Consider the following 27,087-nt stretch of genomic DNA (forward strand, 5'->3'; position numbering starts at 1 on the left):
CTTACCCCCAAAATGCATGACCTCACTTCCCCACATGAAGCTCCACTTGTCAGGTTTTCACCCAGTTACCCAATTGACATCCCATTGCAGAATCACAATATGATCTTCCACCTATCTTCATATCACCGTCAAATTTGGAACCCTTACATAATGATCTGGAGGAAGGGACTGAATGTAAGTAGTGAACAACTGCAGGCCAAGAACTGATCCCTGTAACACTAGTTTTCCACTCTGAAAAGGACCCATTTATTCCAACTCTGTCACATAGAAAACAATCAGTTTTCAATCCATGCTAACACATTTCCTCCAATTCCATGGGCCTCACCTCTCCCTATGCCTGCAGTCTCCTCCAGTCTAATAACCCCACTAAGATATCTGCACTCATCTAATTCTGGCCTCTGGAGCACCCCTGATTTTAGTCACTCCACATTTATAGCCATGACTTCAGTTGCCAAGGCCCGGAAATACATCCCCCCCCACTCCCACATCCCTCCACTTCACTCCTTTAATCCACTCCAATAACATTGAAGGCAGCACGGTAGCAGTGGTTAGCACTGCTGCTTCACAGCTCCAGGGACCTGGGTTCGATTCCCGGCTTGGGTCACTGTCTGTGTGGAGTTTGCACATTCTCCTCGTGTCTGCGTGGGTTTCCTCCGGGTGCTCCGGTTTCCTCCCACAGTCCAAAGATGTGCGGGTTAGGTTAATTGGCCATGCTAAATTGCCCCTTAGTGTCCCGGGATGCGTAGGCTAGAGGGATTAGTGGGTAAATATGTAGGGATGTGGGGATCGGGCCTGGGTGGGATCTTGGTCGGTGCAGAATCGATGGGCCGAATGGCCTCTTTCTGCACTGTTGGGTTTCTATGATTTCTTCTATGACTCCTTAAAACCTACCTCTTTGGTCCTCTGACCCAATATTTTCCCTATGCCCCCCGGGGTGGCACAGTGGCAAGCAGTGCTGCCTCACAGCGTTAGGGACCCAGGTTCGATTCCCGGCTTGGGTCACTGTCTGTGTGGAGTCTGCATGTTCTCCCCGTGTCTGCATGGGTTTCCTCCAGGTGCTCCGGTTTCCTCCCAGTCTGAAAGACGTGCTGGTTAGGTGCATTGACATGAACAAGTGCCAAAGTGTGGCAACTAGGGGAATTTCACAGTAACTTCATTGTAGTGTTAATGTAAGCCTTGACTAATAAATAAACTTTAAAAATTATTAAAGTAAAATCATGTTGATAATTCCTTCACCTTGGGACTCTTTCAGTATTTTGGTTTACAGTAGTGATTGTAACAATGTGTAAACCACAACTCTCTTTTGCCTAATATGCAAGAATCATCACTACCAATTTAAAAATCCAGTTCTGAGCATTAAAAAAAGAGAATAATCATGGAAAATGATTATACACCAAAAAGCAAATGGGATTGTAGGTAATGTCTTGAGATGGATAGAAAGCTGGTTAGCAGATAGGAAGCAAAGAGTTGGCATAAATGGGTCTTTTTATGATTGGCAGTCAGTGACAAGTGGTTCCATAGGGATCTGTGCTAGGACCCCAACTATTCACATTATATATTAATGATTTGGAAGAGGGAACTGAATGTATTATCTCCAAAATTTGCAGATGGTACAAAGTTGGGTGGGAGGGTGATCTGTGCAGATGATGCAGAGATACTTCAATGTGATTTGGACAGGCTGAGTGTGTGGGCATCTGCATGGCAGATGCAGTATAATGTGGATAAATGTGAGGTTATCCACTTTTGTTGCAATAATAGGAAGACAGATCATTTCTTGAATGGGTATGAATGGAGAGGCAGATACTTAATGAGACCTTAGAGTCCTTGTGCATCAGTTGCTGAAAGTAAGTAGGCAGGTACAGCAGGCAGTAAAGATGACAAATGGTACGCTGGCCTTCACAGCGAGAGGATTTGAGTATAGGGATGCTTTGCTGCAATTGTATAGTTGGTGAGGCCACACCTGAAGCATTGTGCGCAGTTTTGGTGTCCTCATTGGAGGAAGGATGTACTTGCTATAGAGGGAGCACAACGAAGGTTTACCAGGCTGATTCCTGGGATGACAGATCTGTCATATGGGGAGAGACTAAGTTGATTAGGATTATATTCATTGGAGTTTACAAGAGGGGGAATCTCATAGAAACATATAAAATTCTAACAGGATTAGAGGGTAAATTCAGAAAGAATGTTCCCAATGGTGAGGGTGTCCAGAACTAGGGATCATAGTTTGAGGATAAAGGGTAAACCTTTTAGAACCTTTGAGGTGAGGAGAAATTTCTTCACCCAGAGGGTGGTGAATGTGTGGAATTCACTACCACAGAAAGTAGTTGAGGCCAAAATGTTGTGTGATTTCAAAAGAAATTAGATATAGGTTTTGGTGCTAAAGGGCTCAAGGGATATGAGAGAAGGGGGGGGGGGGGGGGGGGGAAGAATCAGGATATTGAATTCAATCATCAGCCATGGTCAAGATGAATGGTGGAGCAGGTTCAAAGGGCCAAATGGCCTACTCCTGCTTCTAGTTTCTAAAAGCTATTAAATTTTTACAAATTTATATGGGGCATCAAACAAAACTCGCACTTAACCTCTGGATGATTACAAACAAGCAGATCACCTCCCTTCCCATCACCCTGCAAAAGTCCAGAGATTTGTTGGAAATTAGGATGCAAATCATGACAGACTGAACTATGAATTCCAAGATTAAGATCTAGCAAGAGTAATAAACCAATTAAAACAAAAGTTGTGGTCGGTACTGCTACGAGAAATTTGCTCATGCGATTTCAAGATGACTTGACAATGGTATCTGCTATTAGTTTATGCATTAAAGCCACTGGGAATGGGAATTAGAATCATACATTGGTTCAATTCTTTCTGAAGAAGCCTGGGTTGTTAGAATGGGCACAAGAGGCTTTATTACCACTGAACACTACTTCTAATCTAAAATTTCAATTAAGCCACGCGAACTTCTTAGAATAAACTCATTACCGCAATGAGAACAAATTGTAAATGAGTTGGTGTTCAATGATTTAATTTGCAACTATTTAAATAAAACAGTCACATCTCTGCATGGAGGTCAGTGACCAGTGGAGTCCCCCAGGGATCTGTTCTGGGACCCTTGCTGTTTGTCATTTTCATAAATGACCTGGATGAGGAAGTGGAGGGATGGGTTGGTAAGTTTGCTGACGACACCAAGGTAGGTGGTGTTGTGGATAGTTTGGAGGGATGTCAGAAGTTGCAGCGAGACATAGATAGAATGCAAGACTGGGCGGAGAAGTGGCAGATGGACTTCAACCCGGATAAGTGTGTGGTGATCCATTTTGGCAGATCCAATGGGATGAAGCAGCAGTATATTATGAAGGGTACCATTCTTAGCAGTGTAGAGGATCAGAAGGACCTTGGGGTCCGGGTCCATAGGACTCTTAAATCGGCCTCGCAGGTGGAGGATGCGGTCAAGAAGGCGTACGGCGTACTGGCCTTCATTAATCGAGGGATTGAGTTTAGGAGTCGGGAGATAATGCTGCAGCTTTATAGGACCCTGGTTAGACCCCACTTGGAGTACTGCGCGCAGTTCTGGTCACCTCATTACAGGAAAGATGTTGAAGCCATTGAAAGGGTGCAGAGGAGATTTACAAGAATGTTGCCTGGATTGGGGGGCATGCCTTATGAGGATAGGTTGAGGGAGCTTGGTCTCTTCTCCCTGGAGAGACGCAGGATGAGAGGTGACCTGATAGAGGTTTACAAGATGTTGAGAGGTCTGGATAGGGTAGACTCTCAGAGGCTATTTCCAAGGGCTGAAATGGTTGCTACGAGAGGACACAGGTTTAAGGTGCTGGGGGGTAGGTACAGAGGAGATGTCAGGGGTAAGTTTTTCACTCAGAGGGTGGTGGGTGAGTGGAATCGGCTGACGTCGGTGGTGGTGGAGGCAAACTCGTTGGGGTCTTTTAAGAGACTTCTGGATGAGTACATGGGATTTAATGGGATTGAGGGCTATAGATAGGACTAGAGGCGGGGATGTGATCGGCGCAACTTGTGGGCCGAAGGGCCTGTTTGTGCTGTGGCTTTCTATGTTCTATCTAAGCCAGTCAGAGAAAGACAAAATTCAACATGGGAAGAGGACTTGCTATATAGATTATGGAAAAATCTTCTGTGGGTGGAGATAAAGGATACTTAAAAAATGATTTACCTTTCATATCATTTCAGTTTCAAAGGCTATTATTTTAACTTCACATTTAGTATTCTGATTATTTTTGTACCAGATCATTGTATACAAATTAAATCTAATTTTAGGCAAAATCCCTACATTCATCTATTCCAAGAATTTATGCTGATTTACCTATAAACACTTTTAATGCAAGACACCATGTGCAAAGCCCAGCCATAAAATTCTTAATTCCACCTTACTTAATCCAATTTTTGTTCCTTCTACCTCCAAATATTACATGCCTGAAGAACTACACAGGAGTCAAAATGAAATTAGCATAAACCAAAATGCATGCCAGGATACGGTTACATAAACCTGCGCAAAGCAATTTTGGCTCTGCACAGATACTGAGCTACCTGGGTAAATTCAGAAGTTGGCCCCAAACCATCTTCAGACCATAATGCTAGATCTTCTGATAGGGTCACACGTCTATTTGACTTCCTAGATATTTTCTCCACACCTCATAACTTCTCAAATAAGTGCCTTACAGATCACAATTCTTGTCTAAACATTCAAGAAAAAGAACTTGCATTATGACTTTGATATCCTCGGCATTTAACAGTTCACAGCCAATTATCTGTGAATAGTTAAATCTGTTTGTAGGACCCTCAAAACAACAAGATTCTTAACCAGCTAGCTTATTTTATGATTGTGTTGAAAGGATAAGTGATGGCCAGAACATTTTTGAGAACTTCCTGGCTCTTAGGCTCAAAGTTGAAACATAGCATAACACTTCTCAAAAACGTAGCACAAAATCTTAATGCAATGAAATATCACCCTAAACTACATGCTGTAGTGAGAGTCTAACCTGCAACTCTCAGACTTCGGAGGATCCCAACTGACTTTTAAAAGTGTTGGGAGAAAATACAACTGTACTACTCACCCTTCTGCCTTGTGTGCACACAATGTTCTCTTTATAACTGCTACCATAGACCATAGGTTTCTGAAAATTAGAGGTTAAAAACTCCACAAGTCTCGTCACAACATCAGACTAAAAGATGAGATGTTCTTCAAATTTCATTTGAACACAGAGGCCAAGGTTAGAGCAAGATTTGGAATTTAATTCTGTTATCAATACTACTCTAGACCCAGGTTATATAATCTTGCTTTCCATCTTTCCCTCCCCCTCCACTAGGGCCAGCTGTTGCGTCTCGGGTTGTCCTTTGACACGCTGCTTACTTTTGTTCTGCCATTTACACCTTCTGATCCTTTAATGGCTGCTATCAGCACCCTTCTTAGCCACGATCACCACCATTTACATTTCCTTTATCTTTTCGTCTATGACATCTGTCAATCTCTCCCATCTCCACCAATTGGTAACTCTCTACCAGCGGCACACCCCCCCCCACCAACTGTATAAATCTCGCTCTATTTTTTATTGTCTTCAGCTCTGAAGGGTCATCTAGGCTCAAAACGTTAGCCCAGTTCTCTCTCCACAGATGTCATCAGACGTGAGATTTTCCAGAATTTTCTGTTTTTATCCCATATTTTGTTTCTTTACTTGCTCCATAGCCACCTTCTTAAGCAGTCCTTTGGGATCAGGGATGACCTACTTTCATTCCAGTTTATATGCATGGAGACAGCTAAGTAAGTACAATTCACAATCCGCAGACGCTGCCCAAGGAAGTGCTTGGAGGTAAAAGCAAGACACTGTGAATGCTGGAATCTGAAATAAAAACAGAAAATGCTGGAGTCTCACAGCAGGTCTGACAGCACCTGCAGGAAGAGAATAGAACCAATGCTTCGAGTCTAGATGACCCTTCGCCAGAGCTGAGGCGCTTGGAGGTTTGGGTAGGTTGATTGTTTAGAGGTTTGTGTCCCACTGACACCTTAAATTCACTTTTGCACATTCCCACGGTCGTTCGTACCTTCCTTAAAGCTCAGTCTCCCATGAATCAATGTTTCTTATACCTTTGTAGGGATGATTTGAGGACATTAGAGTTTCCACTGTCCTTCTGGGAGTCTCCTGCTGTGAGTGAGTTCAGAGTAGAGCAGTTGTTTCCAGAGACTAGTTTTATGGCGTATAAACTGTCCAGCAAAGCTTTTTTGTCGGAGTGATTAGCACCTTCATGTTTGGCAAGTTGACTTGGGAGGGGATCCACCTTTCTTGCCACCAGGTTTGGAAGGTCTTACAAAGGCATTGTTGGTGGCACTTCAGTGCTTTAAGATGCCTGCTGTAGGTTGTCCAAGTCTCCAAAGCACGGAGGAGCGTGAGGAATACTGCTGCATGGTAAACCATGATCTCAGCCTTGGGTTTAAAGATCCTGGTCCTCAATACTCCTTTTTCAGTCAGCCAAAGACTGAGTTGGCACATTGGCAACGATAATTAATTTTGTCTTTGCCCACATTTTCCAAGACCACGCTGTTGATCTTGAATCAATGGGAAGAGGTGTTTTGCTGTGGCAGCTACCTGGAAGAGCACCTTAGTTTTCTGGGTGTTTAGTAAGAGGCCCATATTCTCATATGCTTTGGGGGAAAGAGGTGACAATGACCTGGAGCTCAGTTTGAGAGTGTGTACCCACAAGCATCTGCTTACGAAGCTCTACGGCAGATGTTGGAGTGGTTCTGGAATGAACGTGGTATAGTTCAACGTTTCTCCATTGGTTCAAGATCATCTCCACGCTATGGGTAATTTGCTGATAGTGAAGTAGCGTGTTACTCACTCCTTGTTGCACTAGTCATCCCTTTTATTCTCTTCCCACCAACCCCCTCCCATGCCTTAAGTAACACATAACGTTTTACCAGGTTTGACAAAATGTCATTGACCTGAAACATTAACTCTCGTTTCTCTCTCCAGGAGGTGCTGCATGTCCTCCCCCACCAAAAACAAAAAATCAGATTTACAGCACGCACAGTATTTTGCTTTTGGGTGTGCTGTGATAGGAAAGCTGGCAGCTGCAGTAAAGTTGGATCATTTGGTGCTTCCCAATCATTCCATGATACTAGGTAAGATGTTTCCCATGGTGCAAGTGAGATGTTTCCCTTGGTTGGGGAGTCTAGAACCAGGAGGTACAATTTCAAAATAAGGACATGGCAGACTTGAGGGGAAATATCTTTACAGGTAGGGTTGTGAATCTTTGGAATTCTCCACCCAGAGGGCTGTGGAAGCTCAGTCACTGGGTATGCTTACGATTAAGATTGAAAGATTTCTGAGCCCCTGTCTACATCAACGGGGACAAAGTAATGATCAAAAGCTTCAGGTTTTTAGGTGTCCAGATCACTAACAACCTGTCCTCATCGCCCTATGCCGACACTATAGTTACGAAAACCCACCAAAGCCTCTACTTTCTCAGAAGACTAAGGAAATTTGGCATGTCAGCTACAACTCTCACCAACTTTTACAGATGCACCATAGAAAGCATTCTTTCTGGTTGTATCACAGCTTGGTATGGCTCCTGCTCTGCCCAAGACCACAAGAAACTACAAAAGGTCGTGAATGTAGCCCAATCCATCACGCAAACCAGCCTCCCATCCATTGACTCAGTCTACCTCTCCCACTGCCTCAGCGAGGCAGCCAGCATAATTAAGGACCCCACACAACCGGGACAGCACGGTGGCACAGTGGGTAGCACTGCTGCCTCAATGTCAGGGTTCAATTCCTGGCATGGGTCACTGTCCGTGTGAAGTTTGTATGTTCTCCCCATGTCTGCGTGGGTTTTCTCTGGGTGCTCTGATTTCCTCCCACAGTCTGAAAGACTTACTGGTTAGATACATTGACCCGAACAGGCACCGAAGTGTGGCAACTAGGGGAATTTCACAGCAACTTCATTGCAGTGTTAATGTAAGCCTTACTTGTGACTAAAACAGACTTTTACCTCTTCTACATACTCTCTTCCACCTTCTTCAGTCGGGAAAAAGAAACAAAAGTCTGAGGTCATGTACCAACCAACTCAACAATAGCTTCTTTCCTGCTGCCATCAGACTTTTGAATGGACCTACGTCGCATTAAGTTGGTCTTTCTCTACACCCTAGCTATGACTGTAACACTACATTCTGCACTCTCTCATTACCTTCTCTATGAATGGTATGCTTTGTATAGTGCGCAAGAAACAATACTTTTCACTGTATACTAATACATGTGACAATAATAAATCAAAAATGTAAATGAGCATAGTGTGTGTAAAATGCATGGAAGCAACCAATCAACTATGATGGTACTGAATGGCTGAGCAGGCTCGACTGGTTGAATGGATTATTCCTGTTCCTATACTATGTTGTTTTAAAGAATCAAACAAAGCTATGCAGCCCATTGCATTTGATCTTTGAAAAGGCAATCCAAGTCCACCCACCCACCATATTCTGGTTCATACCCAATTTGTTTTGAAAGTTAAAATTGAATCCAAAGTGCACTGCACAAATCGTACACAATACATATTTTGTATTTAATTAGCATATACAAGTTATGGGCTTGGAAATTGTATTTCAAAATAAAATTGACTTCAGGCAGATCAATATATGGAGTGTGTCACAGTGGGACAGTGCATACTCGAATAGTGGCTGGGTAGGGAATGGATTAAAAGTAGTAGGAAATGGTCAGAGTGCAGCTTTTCTTCAATCTCCCTCTGTTCCATTCAAGTGCAAAACACCAGGGGATTGTGAAAAGTTGGCATTAGGCAGTGCATGGAATTGTTAAATCGTCAACTGCTAAGAGGCAAACTGGGTTGGTGTGCGGACACAATCTCAATGTTTGAAATACCCAAATCCATGAGAAGAGCCAAGCTTCAAATGAGGTGAGGGTGGGGTCGGAGGCAGAAAAATAAGAAAAGGATGTTTTCCCCTTCACACTGCAAACTAAAAGAATGAGGGAATCTCAGCCAAAGTGATTTTATTGTGGCACAAGATTAAATTGCAGGATGGTTTATTTAGTTTTCCACCTTACTGCAGTCAGTACTCAAAAGATTTTATTCCCACTGAAACAGATTGACTCAGGGTGACCAGCACAAGCATTCTAGGTGCTCATCTGCATCTCAAGGTCCACTTTAGGTTTGAATCATTCAAGTAAAATTATTTGGGCAGATAAATATGGCAATTGCTAAAAATTCTCTCCTCCAAGATACCAATAATACCAAGTACACCAGTAAAATCAAACTGTTCCCTGAACAATCATTCAAAAATTATCCATACAAATGCACCAACAGTCATTGAAAAGGTCTATTTATTCTACACGAGAATCTGTTAGAACATAGAACAGTACAGCACAGAACAGGCCCTTCGGCCCACGATGTTGTGCCGAGTTTTATCTGAAAGCAAGATCAAGCTATCCCACTCCCTATCATCCTGGTGTGCTCCATGTGCCTATCCAATAACCGCTTAAATGTTCCTAAAGTGTCTGACTCCACTATCACTGCAGGTAGTCCATTCCACACCCCAACCACTCTCTGCGTAAAGAACCTACCTCTGATATCCTTCCTATATCTCCCACCACGAACCCTATAGTTATGCCCCCTTGTAATAGCTCCATCCACCCGAGGAAATAGTCTTTGAACGTTCACTCTATCTATCCCCTTCATCATTTTATAAACCTCTATTAAGTCTCCCCTCAGCCTCCTCCGCTCCAGAGAGAACAGCCCTAGCTCCCTCAACCTTTCCTCATAAGACCTACCCTCCAAACCAGGCAGCATCCTGGTAAATCTCCTCTGCACTCTTTCCAGCGCTTCCACATCCTTCTTATAGTGAGGTGACCAGAACTGCACACAATATTCCAAATGTGGTCTCACCAAGGTCCTGTACAGTTGCAGCATAACCCCACGGCTCTTAAACTCCAACCCCCTGTTAATAAAAGCTAACACACTATAGGCCTTCTTCAGCTCTATCCACTTGAGTGGCAACCTTTAGAGATCTGTGGATATGGACCCCAAGATCTCTCTGTTCCTCCACAGTCTTCAGAACCCTACCTTTGACCCTGTAATCCACATTTAAATTAGTCCTACCAAAATGAATCACCTCACATTTATCAGGGTTAAACTCCATTTGCCATTTTTCAGCCCAGCTTTGCATCCTATCTATGTCTCTTTGCAGCCTACAACAGTCCTCCACCTCATTCACTACTCCACCAATCTTGGTGTCATCAGCAAATTTACTGATCCACCCTTCAGCCCCCTCCTCTAAGTCATTAATAAAAATCACAAAGAGCAGAGGATCAAGCACTGATCCCTGCGGCACTCCGCTAGCAACCTGCCTCCAATCCGAAAATTTTCCATCGACCACCACCCTCTGTCTTCGATCAGAAAGCCAGTTACCTATCCAATCGGCCAACTTTCCCTCTATCCCACACCTCCTCACTTTCATCATAAGCCGACCATGGGGGACCTTATCAAACGCCTTACTAAAATCCATGTATATGACATCAACTACCCTACCTTCATCAACACACTTAGTTACCTCCTCAAAAAATTCAATCAAATTTGTGAGGCACGACTTGCCCTTCACGAATCCGTGCTGACTATCCCGGATTAATCCGCATCTTTCTAAATGGTCGTAATCCCATCCCTAAGGACCTTTTCCATCAATTTACCAACCACCGAAGTAAGACTAACCGGTCTATAATTACCAGGGTCATTTCTATTCCCTTTCTTAAACAGAGGAACAACATTCGCCATTCTCCAGTCCTCTGGCACCATCCCCGTGGACAGCGAGGACCAAAAGATCAAAGCTCTGCAATCTCATCCCTTGCCTCCCAAAGAATCCTAGGATACATTACATCAGGCCCAGGGGACTTATCGACCTTCAGTTTATTCAAAACTGCCAGGACATCCTCCCTCCGAACATCTATTTCATTAGCCTGTAACACCTTCTCTTCCTCAAAAACATGGCCCCTCTCCTTGGTGAACACTGAAGAAAAGTATTCATTCATCACCTCGCCTATCTCTACTGACTCCATACACAAGTTCCCACTACTGTCCTTGACCGGCCCTAACCTCACCCTGGTCATTCTTTTATTCCTCACATAAGAGTAAAAAGCCTTGGGGTTTTCCTTGATCCGACCCGCCAAGGACTTCTCATGTCCCCTCCTAGCTCTCCTAAGCCCCTTTTTCAGCTCATTCCTTGCTAACTTGTAACCCTCAATCGAGCCATCTGAACCTTGTTTCCTCATCCCTACATAAGCTTCCCTCTTCCTTTTCACAAGACATTCCACCTCTTTCGTGAACCATGGTTCCCTCACTCGGTCATTTCCTCCCTGCCTGACAGGGACATACCTATCAAGGACACCCAGTATTTGTTCCTTGAAAAAGTTCCACTTTTCATTAGTTCCTTTCTCTGACAGTTTCTGTTCCCATCTTATGCCCCCTAATTCTTGCCTAATCGCATCATAATTACCTCTCCCCCAATTGTAAACCTTGCCCTGCCGTACGGCCCTATCCCTCTCCATTGCAATAACAAAAGACACCGAATTGTGGTCACTATCTCCAAAGTGCTCTCCCACAACCAAATCTAAAACTTGGCCCGGTTCATTTCCCAGTACCAAATCCAATGTGACCTCACCTCTTGTCGGTCTATCCACATATTGTGTCAGGAAACCCTCCTGCACACACTGCACAAAAACTGACCCATCCGAGCTATTTGACCTACAAAGGTTCCAATCAATATTTGGAAAGTTAAAGTCCCCCATGACAACTACCCTGTGACCCCCACACATATCCATAATCTGCTTAGCAATTTCTTCCTCCACATCTCTATTACTATTTGGGGGCCGATAGTAAACTCCTAACAACGTGACCGCTCCTTTCCTATTTCTAACCTCAGCCCATATTACCTCAGTGTGCAGATCCCCCTCGAAGTGCCTTTCCGCAGCCGTTAAACTATCCTTGATTAACAATGCCACTCCTCCACCTCTTTTACCAGCTTCCCTACACTTACTGAAACATCTATACCCCGCAACGTCCAACAACCATTCCTGTCCTTGTTCTACCCACGTCTCCGTAATGGCCACAACATCGTAGTCCCAAGTACCAATCCAAGCCCCAAGTTCATCTACCTTGTTGCTGCATTTTAAAAGTCAAATGGGTTAAATTTCTATGCAAAATCATTCATATTTATAAAATTAAGCAGCACAAATATTTAAAACTAGCATGCACCAATACAAATTAAATTTAAAATAAAGGAGAGCAAAGAACTTATGACAAAAACATTTTACCATTGTAAACTTGCATACAATTTCTTTTAGCAGGGATTTGGAAGAGTAAAGATGATTTCTCAAAGTCAGTTTAAAAATGCCCCACTGAACTGCAACTTAACTCTTCAACTAGATACTGCTATAAACTATTCCTCCAAATTTCACATTTGTATTTGTAATTCAAATACATTGTAATTCACGTGAAAAAGTCAATCATGTAAATAAAGGCACTTGTATCAGGACAATGTGCTTCCTCCTTTACACACATACACACACCTAGTTATTAATAAATGTGTATCCTTTAGATCATCTGCGAATTATTTTTAAAATACTTGGAGCATGGTCTCACTTGGCTAAATGCTACTGATTCTTGGAAAATGCACATTGCAGACACTATAAAAATGGTCAACTTTGCAACTTGGAGATGCAATGAAATTGAGAATATATTGGATGATCATCTTGTTACATACAATTCCTGCTTTGATGAGATCAATCAGGCCCCATTCCAGGATAAGTGATAACCCAGCAGTTTTGGGAGAGTACTGCATCAAGGCATCACTGCACCCAAAAAGCATCAATAATGATAATTGGTGGTTTAAGAGCCAAGCTGCAGAGATGACAAAACAATTTCTCAACAACTCTCCTGAGTCCAACTCAGTGGACAAGTACTTCAAAGAGGTTTGCAGAATGTCTAAGTACCTTGTAAATCCACATGTTCCCCACAAAATCTACTCTGAACAGAACACTCCATGGTTTACAAGCTATCTCAAGAAGAAAGTCTGCAAGAAGCAGCTATATATCTGTGCTAAATGCTGTTTGTGCAATGGTTATCCTTCAAAGAAAGAGGAAATCTGGATTAAGTCGGAGCAGCAAAACCGTGGTCAACAGGGAGCTTTGATGCACCATGAGCAAATACAAAATGGAATTGGCCGAGAGAAACTCCAGGAAATTGTATCAAATCAATAAGAAAGGATAACACCCAAATACACATGTTGCAAGTCAAGGCAAGTTACTACTGGTTGACAAGGAAAAAATTAAAACACTAAGCTCCAGAGTGTCTTCAAGGAATCAAAGAACCAGAGTATGAATCTGTACTATAGTGATAGCCTTACAAAAACACGCCTTATGTTTATACTTACAAAAGGTATTAACAAACTCCTCCATAACATAGATCTGTCTAAAGCTCGAGGTTCTAATAACATCCCAAACCATGCACTTCAAATTGTAGCAGACAGTTTGCACCGATGTAACAGTACATTTTTCAACAATCCATAAACACAGAATTGAGCTAACGTCTCCAATTTACAAGAACCCCTGCCGATCTAGCAAACCCTGACTTATTTTGCTTACTATTGCTTGCTATATGTCACTAGAAGACATTAGCTAATGAGGCATCTTGAAGGAGAGATTATCCTTTTTGATTATGCTTTGTAAAGCTAGATCTATGGAATCACAACACATCTTTGCCACCTATAACCTTGACAATTGCATCACCACAGATCTAACTATTGCAGATTTTCCTAAGGTTCTCGACCATTTACCACACACGAAACTACTCGTCAAACTAGAATATCATGGAGTCCCAGGAAATAATAGATAATAGACATGAACATTTCTTAGCAAACAAAGAGTCACGGTGAACAAAGCAGCCTCAAACTTTGATTTATTGTCACATGTATCAAGGTATTGTTTCTTGCACTCTATACAGTCAAAACATACCATTCATAGAGAAGGAAACGAGAGAGTGCAGAATGTGTTACAATCATAGCTAGGGTGTAAAGAAAGATCAACTTAATGCAAGGTAAATCCATTCAAAAGTCTGACAGCAGCAGGGAAGAAGCTGTTCTTGAGCCGGTTGGTACGTGACCTCAGACTTTTGTATCTTTTTCCTGAAGGAAGGAGGTGAAAGAAAGAGAGAATGTCCGGAGTGCGTGGGATCCTTAATTATGCTGGCTGCTTTGCCAGGGCATCGGGAAGTGTAGACAGAGTCAATGGATGGGAGGCTGGTTTGCGTGATAGATTGGGCTACATTCACGACCTTTTGTAGTTTCTTGCAGCCTTGGACAGAGCAGGAGCCATACCAAGCTGTGATACAACCAGAATGAATGCTTTCTATGGTGCACCTGTAAAGGTTGGAGAGAGTCGTAGCTGACGTGCCAAATTTCCTTGGGGGGGGGGGGGGGGGGGGGAAGAGAAGAGAGAGAGGAGGAGAAAGCAGGACAGGTTGTTGGTGATCTGGACATCTAAAAACTTGAAGCTCTTGACCCTTTCTACTTCGTCCCCACTGATGTAGACAGGGGCATGTTGCCCTTTACACTTCCTGAAGTCGATGACAATCTCCTTCGTTTTGTTGACATGGAGGGAGAGATTATTGTTGCCGCACCAGTTCACCAGATTCTCTCTCTCATTCCTGTACTGTCTCGTCATTGTTTGAGATCCGACCCACTACGGTGGTGTTGTCAGCAAACTTGAAAATCAAATTGGAGGGGAATTTGGCTGCAGTCATAGGTGTACAGGAGTATAGTAGGAGGCTGAGAACACAGCCTTGTGGGGCACCGTTGTTGAGGATTATCGGGAGGAGTTGTTGCCTATCCTTACTGATTGTGGTCTGTGAGTTTGGAAGTTCAGGATCCAGTCGCAGAAGGAGGTGCCGAGGCCCAGGCCACAGAGGGAGATGAATTTCGTGGGAATAACAGTGTTGAAGGCTGAGCTGTAGTCAATAAATAGGAGTCCTTGTTATCTAAATGTTCCAGGGTTGAGTGCAGGGCCAGGGAAACAGCATCTGCTGTGGACCTATTGCGGCAGTAGGCAAACTGTAGTGGATCCAGGTAGTTCAGGAGGCTGGAATTGATTCGTGCCATAACTAACCTTTCGAAGCACTTCATAATGATGGACGTCAGAGCCACCAGCCGATAGCCATTAAGGAATGTTACTTGATTTTTCTTAGGTACCGAGATGATGGTCGTCTTCTTGAAGCAGATAGGGACCTCAGATTGTTGTAGAGGTTGAAGATGTCTATGAATACCTCCGCCAGCTGATCCGTGCAGGATCTGAGTGCATGTCCGGGTATCCCATTTGGGCCAGTTGCTTTCCGTGGGTTGACCTTCAAGAAAGCTGCTCTGACATCTGCAATGGTGACCCCAGATACAGATTCATCCAGGGCTTCCAGGGTGGAGGGCATGCTCTCGCTGACCTCTTGCTCAAAACATACGTAGAATGCATTGAGCTCATCAGGGAGTAGTGCGTTGGAGCCGGCGATTTTACATGCCTTCATCTTGTAGCCTGTTATGTCTTGCAGATCTTGCCGAAGTCAGCGGGGGCCAGTGTGGCTAGCCTGGGATTCTAGCTTGGTCCGGTACTGTCTTTTGGCATCTTTACTGGATCTCCTTAGATCGTATCTGGTTTTTTTGTATAGGTCAATGTCACCTGACTTGAACGCCTCAGACCTGGACTTCAGCAAGCAGTGGATAACCCTGTTCATCCATGGTTTCCGGTTGGGGAACACACGGATTGGCTTCTGGAACTGAAAACCAGTCTTAAGCTGCATGCCCCAGGTATATCCTGGGCCCATATATGATTCTTCAGCCATTTATAAAGCTAGATCAGACTCTTTGCAGACGACTGTCTAGTGAAGCATAGAACATAGAAACCCTACAGTGCAGAAAGAGGCCATTCGGCCCATCGAGTCTGCACCGACCACAATCCCACCCAGGCCCTACCCCCACATATTTACCCGCTAATCCCTCTAACTACACATCTCAGGGACAATTTTTTTTTTAACCTGGCCAATCAACCTAACCCGCACATCTTTGGACTGTGGGAGGAAACCGGAGCACCCGGAGGAAACCCACGCAGACACGAGGAGAATGTGCAAACTCCACACAGACAGTGACCCGAGCCCGGAATCGAACCCAGGACCCTGGAGCTGTGAAGCAGCAGTGCTAACCACTGTGCTACCGTGCCGCCCGATGAGATTAGCCTTCAGGAAGATCCATATAATCTTGTCAAATGGATCAACATATGGGGAACGAAATTAAATTAAACATGTGAATTAGCAATACTTGATGAGTATTCAACTATACAATGCATTAATCCCCACACCCCTTGAAGTTACGAAAGAATGCTGATCCTTTGGAATTCACATCTAAAGTGGAATGTACAAAGTCAACATGCAGCTTTCAAATTGTATGGGCTTGTGAAATGGAATTTCCCATCACTCTTCAATGATGATGAACGAAATACTGCACCAAACAATAGTCAACCCACATGGAGTACAGCACAGCCACTTGGGGCCCACATTCTGCTAAAAACATCCTCCTTGAGAAAGTTCCAAGCCAGGTAGCTTGCTTTGTTACAAACAATTACTCACAAGACACCAGTGTCTCCAGAATGGTAACATCGCCAGCTGGCAGTCTCCAGGGCCGAAGGAAGTCCCATGGGTGGACATGCCTCTATGATTTTGAATGGGCAATAAATTTCCAAGCAGTATTCAAGCCCAAAAGTGAGCAAGCTAAAAGAGTTTACAACCAATAACTCCAAATATACACACCCTATCTACTTTTGCTAACTTATTATGCATCTCCTGTGAAAATTCTCTAGCAGAAGACTACAGAGGGAAACGTCAAGTACCCAACTGCAAATCTTGCCATTTGTGCAGTCAATATGATCAAATACAAGCACAGGATTTTGTAAGCAGCTGCATTCTTCAGGTAAAACTTTAAATTAACACTATCAGTTGTCACAAAGCACTCAATCTGGTCCTGTTTGTATGAAATACATTTTCAAGTGGTTAAGTCCATGGAGGTAATTTTAATCTAGTCCACCTGATACAAAAGAATCAACCATCCATTTTACTTTTCTTCAAAGTCAAAAGGGTGCATCACTGGGAAGGTGATGGGAAAGCTGACCCTTGCCGTCAATTTCCTCCCAGGTTTTAGGTCAAAATTATCCGTTTAATGTGTGTTATACATTTCAGTTAAGAGGAAAAAATAACCCACATTTTTTGATAATTGGCTCATTTCCACAACAGACCATTTACATATAATAAACATCAAGTCAAGTTGACATGTCAGACCAATACTCCTTGGCACTACACAATTAAAAGTTGTGTCTTTTGGATGAGCTAAATATCCTATAACGCTGTTCAGAGTTCTCCTGGCTAATATTTCCTCAATCAGTTTTTAAAAAACCTGCTCACCTACATCACTGAGTCTTTGCTGTATGTAAGTTCGGCAATGTTTCAGAAGTATTTCAATAAACTGTGAAGTGCTTTGGGACAAAGGTTGTGAAAGGCATAAATAAATGCAATTTCTTTTCTCTCCCTAAAACTCCACATGGGAAATTTCCATTACAAATGTTAACAAAAGAAAGGACAGCAACTTTACATGATACAGAAATATTGATGACATTAACATTTGTATATCAGGCCAAGAGGAATAAGCAGAACATTGCCATGCAGATTTTTAAAATTTAAATACAGGTCACAGGCAGAAATGTAAAGAAGCCGCAAAGCGAATTTAAAAAGTCACATTTTAAGGCATTTAATTTCTAAAACCTAAATTTCCTAATTTTCATAGAATCGTACTAAAAAGAGTGATAAGTCAGAAGTCATGGAGCACATTGGTCCTAACGATATAGGTAGAATGAGGATGAGGCCTTGCATCAAGAATTCAGGGAGCTAGGCAGCAGATTAAGTAGCAACGGTTGTAATTGCTGGATTACTCCTGGTGCTACAACTAGCAAGTACGGAAATGGGAGAATAGGGCAGATTAATGCTCAAGAGTTGATGCAGGAGGGAGGATTTTAGATTCCTGGATCACTGGGAGTATTTCTGGATGTGGAGATGCCGGCTTTCTGGAGACATACACAAGTGAGGTGGTCTGCACCTGAAACAGAATGGGTCCATCATCCTTGCCGCTGAGTTTGTTAGTGTTGTTGGGAGGAGTTTAAACTAGATTGGCAGGGGGAGGGAACACAGCATTAGTATACTATAATAAAGGAACCAAGACCAAGAGAGTTGATCAGTCAAAATGTGAGGTAATGCATTTTGGAAGGTCTAATAAAGATAGGAAATATACAGTAAATGGCAGAACCCTTAAGAGTATTGATAGGCAGAGGGATCTGGGTGTACAGATACACAGGTCACTATAAGTGGCAATGCAGGTGGAGAAGGTAGTCAAGAAGGCATACGGCATGCCTGCCTTCCTTGGCTGGGCCATTGAGTTTAAAAATTGGCCAGTCACGTTGCAGCTTTTTGAACCTTAGTTTGGCCACACTTGGAATATAGTGTTCAATTCTGGTAGCCACGCTACCAGAAGGATGAGGAGGCTTTGGAGAGGGTACAGAAAAGACGTACCAGGATGTTGTCTGATATGGAGGGCATTAGCTATGAGGAGAGGTTGGAGAAACTTGGTTTGTTCTCACTGGAACGACGGAGGTTGAGGGACAACCTGATAGACGTCTACAAGATTATGAGGGGCATGGACAGAGTGGATAGTCAGAAGCTTTTTCCCCAGGGTGAAAATGTCAAATACGAGGGGGCATATGTTTAAGGTGCGAGGGGCAATGTTTAAAGGAGATGTACAAGGCAAGTTTTTTTTTTACACAGAGGGTGGTGGGTGCCTGGAACTTGCTGCTGGGGGATGTAATGGAAACAGATACGATAATGAGTTTTAAGAGGAGTCTGGGCAAATACACGAATAGAATGGGAATAGAGGGATATGGTTCCCGGAAAGGTAGGGGGTTTTAGTTCAGTCAGGCAGCATCGTCAGTGTAGGCTTCGAGGGCCGAAGCGCCTGTTCTTGTGCTGTAATTTTCTTTGAGTTCAGCTATGTTGAGTTCCAAGGGAGTAAGGTGAAGCTGGATGGCTTCTACATCAGTGCTAGTATTATAGGCACGACTGATCAATTAAGGGCATGGATTGACACTTGGAACTGGATATTGTTGCCACCACAGAGACGGGATTGAGGGTGGGGCACGATTGACAACTCGACATTCCGGGGTATAGGATCTTCAGGCGAGGCAGGGGTGTAAAAGGAGGTGGTGTCACATTAATTGAGTCAGTTACTGCAGTAAACAGGACTGATATCTTGGAGGGTCTTCAAATGAAGCTTTGCAGGTAGAGTTTAAGAATAAAAAGAGGGCATTCTCATTGTATAATAGGCCCCTAAACAGTGAGCAGGCAATAGAGGAGCAGATATGTAGGTAATTCACTGTGCATAAAAATAATGTGGAGATGCCGGCGTTGGACTGGGGTAAACACAGTAAGAGTTTTAACAACACCAGGTTAAAGTCCAACAGGTTTATTTGGTAGCAAATGCCATTAGCTTTCAGAGCGCTGCTCCTTCGTCAGATGGAGTGGATATCTCAAACAGGGCATACAGAGACACAAAATCAAGTTACAGAATACTGATTAGAATGCGAATCTTTACAGCTAATCAGGTCTTAAAGATACAGACAATGTGAGTGGAGGGAGCATTAGGCACAGGTTAAAGAGATGTGTATTGTCTCCAGACAGGACAGCCAGTGAGATTCTGCCATTCCAGGAGGCACGCTGTGAGGGTTACCAATAGTGTGATATGAACCCAAGATTCCGGTTGGCAATTTCCGCACACATGACGACGGCCTAAACCGGGATCCTGGTGGGGAGGGGGGGGGGGGGGGGCAAATTTTTAATTCTTCTCTGGCTTCAGGGGAGGAGCCAGCAGATCGGAGGACAGCTAATGTGGTTTCACTTTTCAAAAAGGGTGGCAGACTAGTTAGTCTCATCAGTGGTAGGGAAACTATTGGAGAAAATTCATCTCCACTTGGAACGGCAAGGTTTAATCAGGAATAATCATCATGGTTTTGTCAGGGGGAGATTGTGCCTCATGAATTTTATTGAATTGTTTGAGGATGTGACCAGGTGTATAGATGAGGGCAGTGCAGTTGATGTGGTTCATATGGATCTCAGCAAAGTCTTTGACAAGGTCCCATAGGGGAAACAGATAAAGGTAAAAACACATGGGATCCAGGGTAACTTGGCAAATTGGATCCAAAGTTGGCTTAGTGGTAGGAGACAGAGGCTGGTGACAGAAGGCTGTGTGTGTGACTGGAAGCTAGTGTCCAGTGGCGTACCACAGTGATCCAGTGCCAGGTCCTTAATTATTTGTGCTACATATAAACAACATAGATGAGAATGTGGGTGTACCTTTGCAGATGAGATAAAGATTGGCACAGTGGTTAATAGTGAGGAAGGTCTTAGGTTGCAAGAAGATGTACACAGGTTGGTTAGATGGAATTTAACCCAGAAAAGTGCGAGGTGATGCACTTTGGAAGGAGTAACAAGACAACGGAATACTCAATAAATGACAGGACACTACGAAGCTCAGAGGAACAGAGGGATCTTGGGGTGCTTAACCACAGATCCTTGATGGCAGCAGGGCAGCTTAATAAGGTAGTTAAAAAGGCAAGTGTCCTTTATGCTTTATCAGTCGTGGCATAGATTTATAAGAGCAAGGAGGTTACGTTAGAGCTGCACAAAACGTTTTTTAGGTCACAGTCCAAGATTCACCGAGATGTTGCCAGGAATGGATCATGTGAGCTATGAAGAGCAACTGGACAGGCTTGGGTTGTTTTCTTTAGGGCAGAGGGGGAACCTGATTGAGGTGCATACGTTTTCAGGGGTAAGGAGAGGGTGGACAGAAAGCAGCTGTTCACTTTAGTTGAAAAGTCAATAATGAGGAGGCATAATTTTGAGGTGAGGGGCAGGAGGTTTAGAGGGGACTTGAGGAAAAACATTTTTCACTCAGAGTGGCAAGTCTAGAATGCATTGCCAGGGAGGGTAGCAGAGGCAAGAAACCTCAACCTTTAAAAAGTGCGTGAATGAGCACTTGAAATGTCATAACATTCAAGATTATGGGCTAAGTGCTGAAAAAAGTGGGATTAGATTTGGCATAGTTTTGTCAGTGCAGACTTGATGGGCCAAAGGGTCTCTTCTGCACTGTAGGACTCTGACTCCATACAGCACCACAGGCCATGTGACCCATCATGCCTGTGAAAGACTTATCCAATCAGTCCCACTTATCTGGTCTTTCCCCCAGTTCTGCATTTTTTCCCTTTTCAGTATTTGTTCGGTTCCCTTTTGAAAGTCATTATTGAATTTGGTGCCACTACCTTTCAGGAAATCTAGGTTGTAATGTGCTATATAATTTTTTTTCTTCGAGCCTGCACCGACAACAATCCCAACCAGGCTCTATCCCCTTAACCCCATGTATTTATCCTGCTAATCCCACTGACACTAAGGGGTAATTTAGCATGGCCCATCAACCTCACCCACACATCTTTGGAGCGTGGGAGGAAACCGGAGCACTTGGAGGAAACCAACAGACATGGGGAGCACGCGCAAACACCACACACAGTGACCCGAGGCAGGAATTGAACCCAGGTCCCTGGTGCTGTGAGGCATAACCACTGTGCTACCATGCTGCCCTTTTGTCCCTTGTACCATCCTAATAAATCGACACTGCACTCTCCAAGGTTTTGACACCTTTCCTAAAGCGTGGTACCCCAGAATTGGACAAGTACGCCAGTTGTGATCTGATCAGTGTTTTATAATGGTTTGGCATTTAATTTTGTTCTTTGGTCAGAAGTAGCAGTTCTAGGAAGGAGTTTGATAAAACAGCTGGTTGATGTCAGTTTAAGGCACTATATAAACACAAGTTATTGTTTTTGATAGCGTGGATTCTTCCATTCTGAGCATTGAAACAGGATTTCGTAGAATCCTGACAGTGCAGAAATACAGTGCATTTGACCCATCGAGTCTGCACCAACCACAAGCCCATCCAGGCCACACCCCCTCAAACTCATCTATTTACCCTGCTAGTCTCCGACAAGAAGGAGCAATTTAGCCTGGCCAATCAACCCAACCCACACATCTTTAGAGCGTGGGAGGAAACCGGAGCACCCGGAGGAAACCCACAGACATGGGGAGAACGTGCAAACTCCACAGAGAGTCATAGATCATAGAAACCCTACAGTGCAGGAGGAGGCCATTCGGCCCATCGAGTCTGCACCGACCACAATCCCACCCAGGCCATACCCCCATATCTCTACATATTTACCCGCTAATCCCTTTAACCTATGCATCTCAGGACTCTAAGGGGCAATTTATAGCCTGGCCAATCAACCTAACCCGCACATCTTTGAACTGTGGGAGGAAACCGGAGCACCTGGAGGAAACCCACGCAGGCACAAGGAGAATGTGCAAACTCCACACAGAGTGACCCAAGCCGGGAATCGAACCCAGATCCCTGGAGCTGTGAAGCAGCAGTGCTAACCATTGTGCTACCGTGCCGCCCCAAGGCTGAAATCGAACCCAGGTTCCTGGCGCTGTGAGGCAGCAGTGCTAACCACTGTGCCACCCCAATTTTACATTATATTAAAACACCAGTTAAAATGCTCCCCATGTCTTCTTGGTTTCTTCCCGGTGCTCTGGTTTCCTCCAACACTCCAAAGGTGTGGGGGTTAGGTTGATAGGAGTAATTTAGCATGGCCTTAGTGTCAGTGTGATTAGCAGGATAAATACATGGGGTAAAGGGGATAGGGCCTGGTTGGGATTGTTGTCGGTGCAGGCTCGAAGTAAAAAAATTATATAGCACATTACGACCTAGAATTCCAGAAAGGATAGTGGCTCCAAATTCAATAATGACTTTCAAAAGGGAACTGAATAAATATATTATTATATTAACAAAAACATCAGTTCAAAATTGTGATAGCAATATTGCTAATTGGGACCGGATACGTATACTATACACAAGGTTATAATACTGTACTGGTGAATTTTGTATCCCATTTCTCCAAAAGGAAGAAATAGGAGTGAAGACCTTTCATTTTATACCAAGCCTTCAAAAACGTGCCCTCCTTTCCCCATAATATTACACTCATTATCACTTCCCCAATGCCTTCATTGCTGGTGGATCCCCACTTTTAAATTTAGTTTACCCACTTACATCTGATTGCATTAGGCAAGTTGTTTGGTTTACATTCTAATTTCCCTTCCACTCCTCCATATTCCTTTAAACAAGTCACCCTTTGCACTCTCCTTTAGCAATGAAAGGCTCTCATCTACTTCTGAGTGTTAATCTGATGGGTAATCTGATTGCTCTAATATGCTATTATTGTAGCACAAGTGGTCCAAAGAACCATGGTCCCTGTTGCTGTGATGCAGCAGTGCTAACCACTGTGCCCACCATGCCAAATATGTGATATCAAGAAATGGCTGAAGGCACTGGATACTGCAAAGGCTAACTCCAGAGGCGAGAGTGACTGCCCTTGACACCATGGTTGCATTTGAACCGAGTTTGTCAACAAAGAGCCCGAACAAAACTCAACAGGAATCAGGAGGAAAAAGTTTCTGCTGGTTGGAATCGTAGGTGGCATGAAAAACTTGGCTGTGGTCCCTGGGACTTTAGACATCTTAGCTCCAGCATATTACTGCACGAGTTCCTCAGGGTAGCTTCTAAGGCCCAACCATCTTCAACTACTTCATTGACGACCTTCGTTCTATCATAAGCTAGGAAGTGGTGGTGATAGCTGATGATTGCACAATGCTTAGTACCATTCACGACTCCTCAGATACTTAAGCTGTCCATGCCGAAATGTAGCAAGACCCGGACAATGCACAGACTTAGGCTGACAAGTAACATTCGGGCCACAGGGGTGCCAGTCAATTACTGTCTCCAACAAGATGGAAACTAACCATTACCACTGGACATTCAATGTAGCATTACCATCACTGAATCCCCCCCACTATCTACATTGGCCAGAAACTGAGTTGGACTAGCCATATAAATACTGTGGGCTACAAGAGGTCAGAAGTTAGGAAACCCACGATTAATAACCCACCTCCTGACTCCCCAAAGCTTGTCCACAATCTACAAGGCATAAATCAAGAATGTAATAGAATATCAACAGAAGATTTTTGGATTCCCTTTTAGGGTTTGCTGCCAGTCTCTCATACTTTTTGATCTTTTTGCTTCTTCATTTTCCCCTCTAAATTTTGTATATTGAGTCCAATCCTTTTTTTTTGCTTTGTCTCGATCTCTTTCATCATCCAGGACAGTCTGGATTTGGTTGTACTACCCCTCCCCTTCATGGTAGTATACCTTGATTACACGAGTTCTTTCATTTAAGGCTGCCCATTGTTCAGATGTGGTTTTGCCTGCTAATCTTTGATTTCAATCAATCTGGGTCAGGTCCATTTTTACCCTCACTGAAGTTAATTCACTCCCATTATTCTTCCCCCAAATTGCTCCTGTCCTTCTTCATTGCAAGCCTAAACCTTATTCTACAGTGATTGCAGTCCTTAAAGGTTCCCGTTATTGCACAAACTTTAGTGATTTTGTTCTGTAGTTTCTGGAATGGGGTTTGAACTTCAGACTTGAGAGGTGAGAACTCAGTTCCACACTTCCACCCCACTATATTCGAATTAGGTCACACACAAATTTAATTTAAAACATACAAGTATCATGCTGCAAACTTTCTGGACGTAGCCATTGCTGCAAGTCATCGGTCAGCGTTGCTACGGTTGCAGCGTTGCTATTTAAAACAGCAAGGTTGTTTGAGAGACTACTGAAAGCGAGATTACCCCTCCCCTTCATGGTAGTATACCTTGACTGCATGAGTTCTTTCATTTAAGGCTGCTCATTGTTCAGATGTGGTTTTGCCTGTTAATCTTTGATTTCAATCAATCTGGGTCAGGTCCATTTTTACCCTCACTGAAGGCTCCCATTATTCTTCCTCCAAATTGCTCCCGTCCTTCTTCATTGCAAGCCTAAACCTTATTCTACAGTGATCGCAGTCCTTAAAGGTTCCAGTTATTGCACAAACTTTAGTGATTTTGTTCTGTAGTTTCTGGAATGGGATTTGAACTTCAGACTTGGGAGGTGAGAACTCAGTTCCACACTTCCACCTCACTATATTCGAATTAGGTCACACACAAAATTTAATTCAAAACATACAACTATTATGCTGCAAACTTTCTGGACGTAGCCATTGCTGCAAGTCATCGGTCAGCGTTGCTACGGTTGCAGCGTTGCTATTTAAAACAGTAAGATTGTTTGTGAGACTACTGAAAGCGAGACGCGGGGGATGGGGGGGGGGGGGGGATGGGGGGGGGGGGGGGGGGAAGAGAAGGAAGACTTAGGAAAGTATTTTCCACGCCAAAAAAAAAATGTCACTGTGGGGGTGATAAGTGGGATTTACTGAAGGGAACGATTCAGCAAGTAAACTTTACTAAAACAGGCCTCTTCATGCTTCTAGCCATTTCTCGCAAACTCCAAGATAGCGGACAACGTGTTCCGCTGCCGCCAGCGGGTGGCCGGCTGGGGATTGTAGTTTTTGCGAGGCTGGTGGTCCGCTGGACATTCCAAAGTAAGACGGCGGGAGGGACTACAAATCCCGGCGCCCCCTGCGCCCCGCGCGCGTACACACACACACACACACCTGCACCACAAGGCCGCAGCCAACGGACAAGTTGAATAACACCCGGTTCCGTGCCAATATTCAGGGCAGCATCGAGAGACTCACAGCTCCCAATTCTCTCATCCCCAATGCGGCGCCCTCCCTCTCTCCTCCCCTCCTCTTCCTGGCCGTGCACTCACCAAGTCTCCTGGTTACTGAATTTCTTGGTGACTACCTTGCCGAGCTCGAGCCCCAGGCGATCGGCGATCTTCTGCGACAGATCCTGGTGCGAGCTGCCGCTGAAAATTTTGATGTTGGGCATGCTTCCGGTGATTTGACTTATTTTTAAAAAATATATATAAATTATAATAATTAAAACGGCTCAATCTTCTCGCTGGAAGGATTGCAACTACGAGCGGACGGCTCTCTCCGTGGCCTCTCAAAGCTGAGCCGACGCCACCATCTTTGGGAAGCGGGGGGGGGCGGTGAGCGCGCGTGATTCCTTCATCACCGCGGGACAGCCCCCTCCCCCCCATCGCGGGTTTGTGATTGGCGTTGGATCCTGTCAATCACACCAGACCTTATTCCTGATTGGTCAGTAGAACTGGCGGTACATGGGATAGCTCCTTGTCCTCCTGTCAATCAATCTGAGGTTTTTTTTAATTCAGCCAGTTCAAAGCAGCACTAGTTAGTTGGGCCATGACCAAAGTGGTGATTATGTTCCTTCAGGTCTGGAAAAGTGATGAATCGTTGAGGATCGGTTCCAAAATAAACGCCCATGGCTATATCACCATGTTTGACATTAAATTGTACATCATAATTATCACCTATAATGACAAGTGGTGTGTTGGAAGACATTGATATGCATTGTTCTTTATATAATGTCAAATTTGAATAACTATGTAATGTGCCTTTGCAAATTTTACGAATGAAGTATATTTTTGAAAAAAAAGTAAGGGAGGAGTTGGCTCCAGGATAACACTCCTGGTAATGGGGTCCTTAAAGTGTATAAGCGAGCCTTTTCTAATTAAATCAGTAAAGATTGCAGTGTAGGCAAACAAAAACAAAACAGAAGTGCCTCCCTTTAAGAGGTTAAAAGTGTTTTTAAAAATTTCCATATTTAAAGCAGGGTTGGAAGCTGTACTAGGCATAGCTATATAAGATCTCCTGAAGTGTTCTGTCCTGAAACAGAATTGTGAAGAAGTGTAGTGAACAGCCTTCTCCCACCCCAGAAGGTTGATCCAGAAAGTAGGGTTTTGGTTTAATGTCTTGAATTTCTACAACCGAGGGAGTGATTCTCCCATCCCGACACGTTAATTTTTTAGCGTGGCAGGCCAGG

At 43.8% G+C, this 27,087-nt stretch overlaps 1 protein-coding gene across 1 annotated transcript in view; it reads right to left on the reverse strand.

Moving 5' to 3' along the window:
* The window catches only part of LOC144492896 (ribose-phosphate pyrophosphokinase 1), a 51,257-nt gene extending 25,035 nt beyond the window's left edge, over nt 1–26,222 (reverse strand). The window contains exon 1 of the mRNA XM_078211485.1: nt 25,949–26,222. Within this exon, the coding sequence (XP_078067611.1) occupies nt 25,949–26,070 (122 nt within the window). The 5' untranslated portion in view covers nt 26,071–26,222. The remainder of the gene's footprint in view (nt 1–25,948) is intronic.
* Between the last annotated feature and the right edge of the window lie 865 nt (nt 26,223–27,087).

The sequence above is a fragment of the Mustelus asterias genome, chromosome 4, assembly GCF_964213995.1.
Source record: "Mustelus asterias chromosome 4, sMusAst1.hap1.1, whole genome shotgun sequence".
Taxonomy (NCBI): Eukaryota; Metazoa; Chordata; class Chondrichthyes; order Carcharhiniformes; family Triakidae; genus Mustelus; species Mustelus asterias.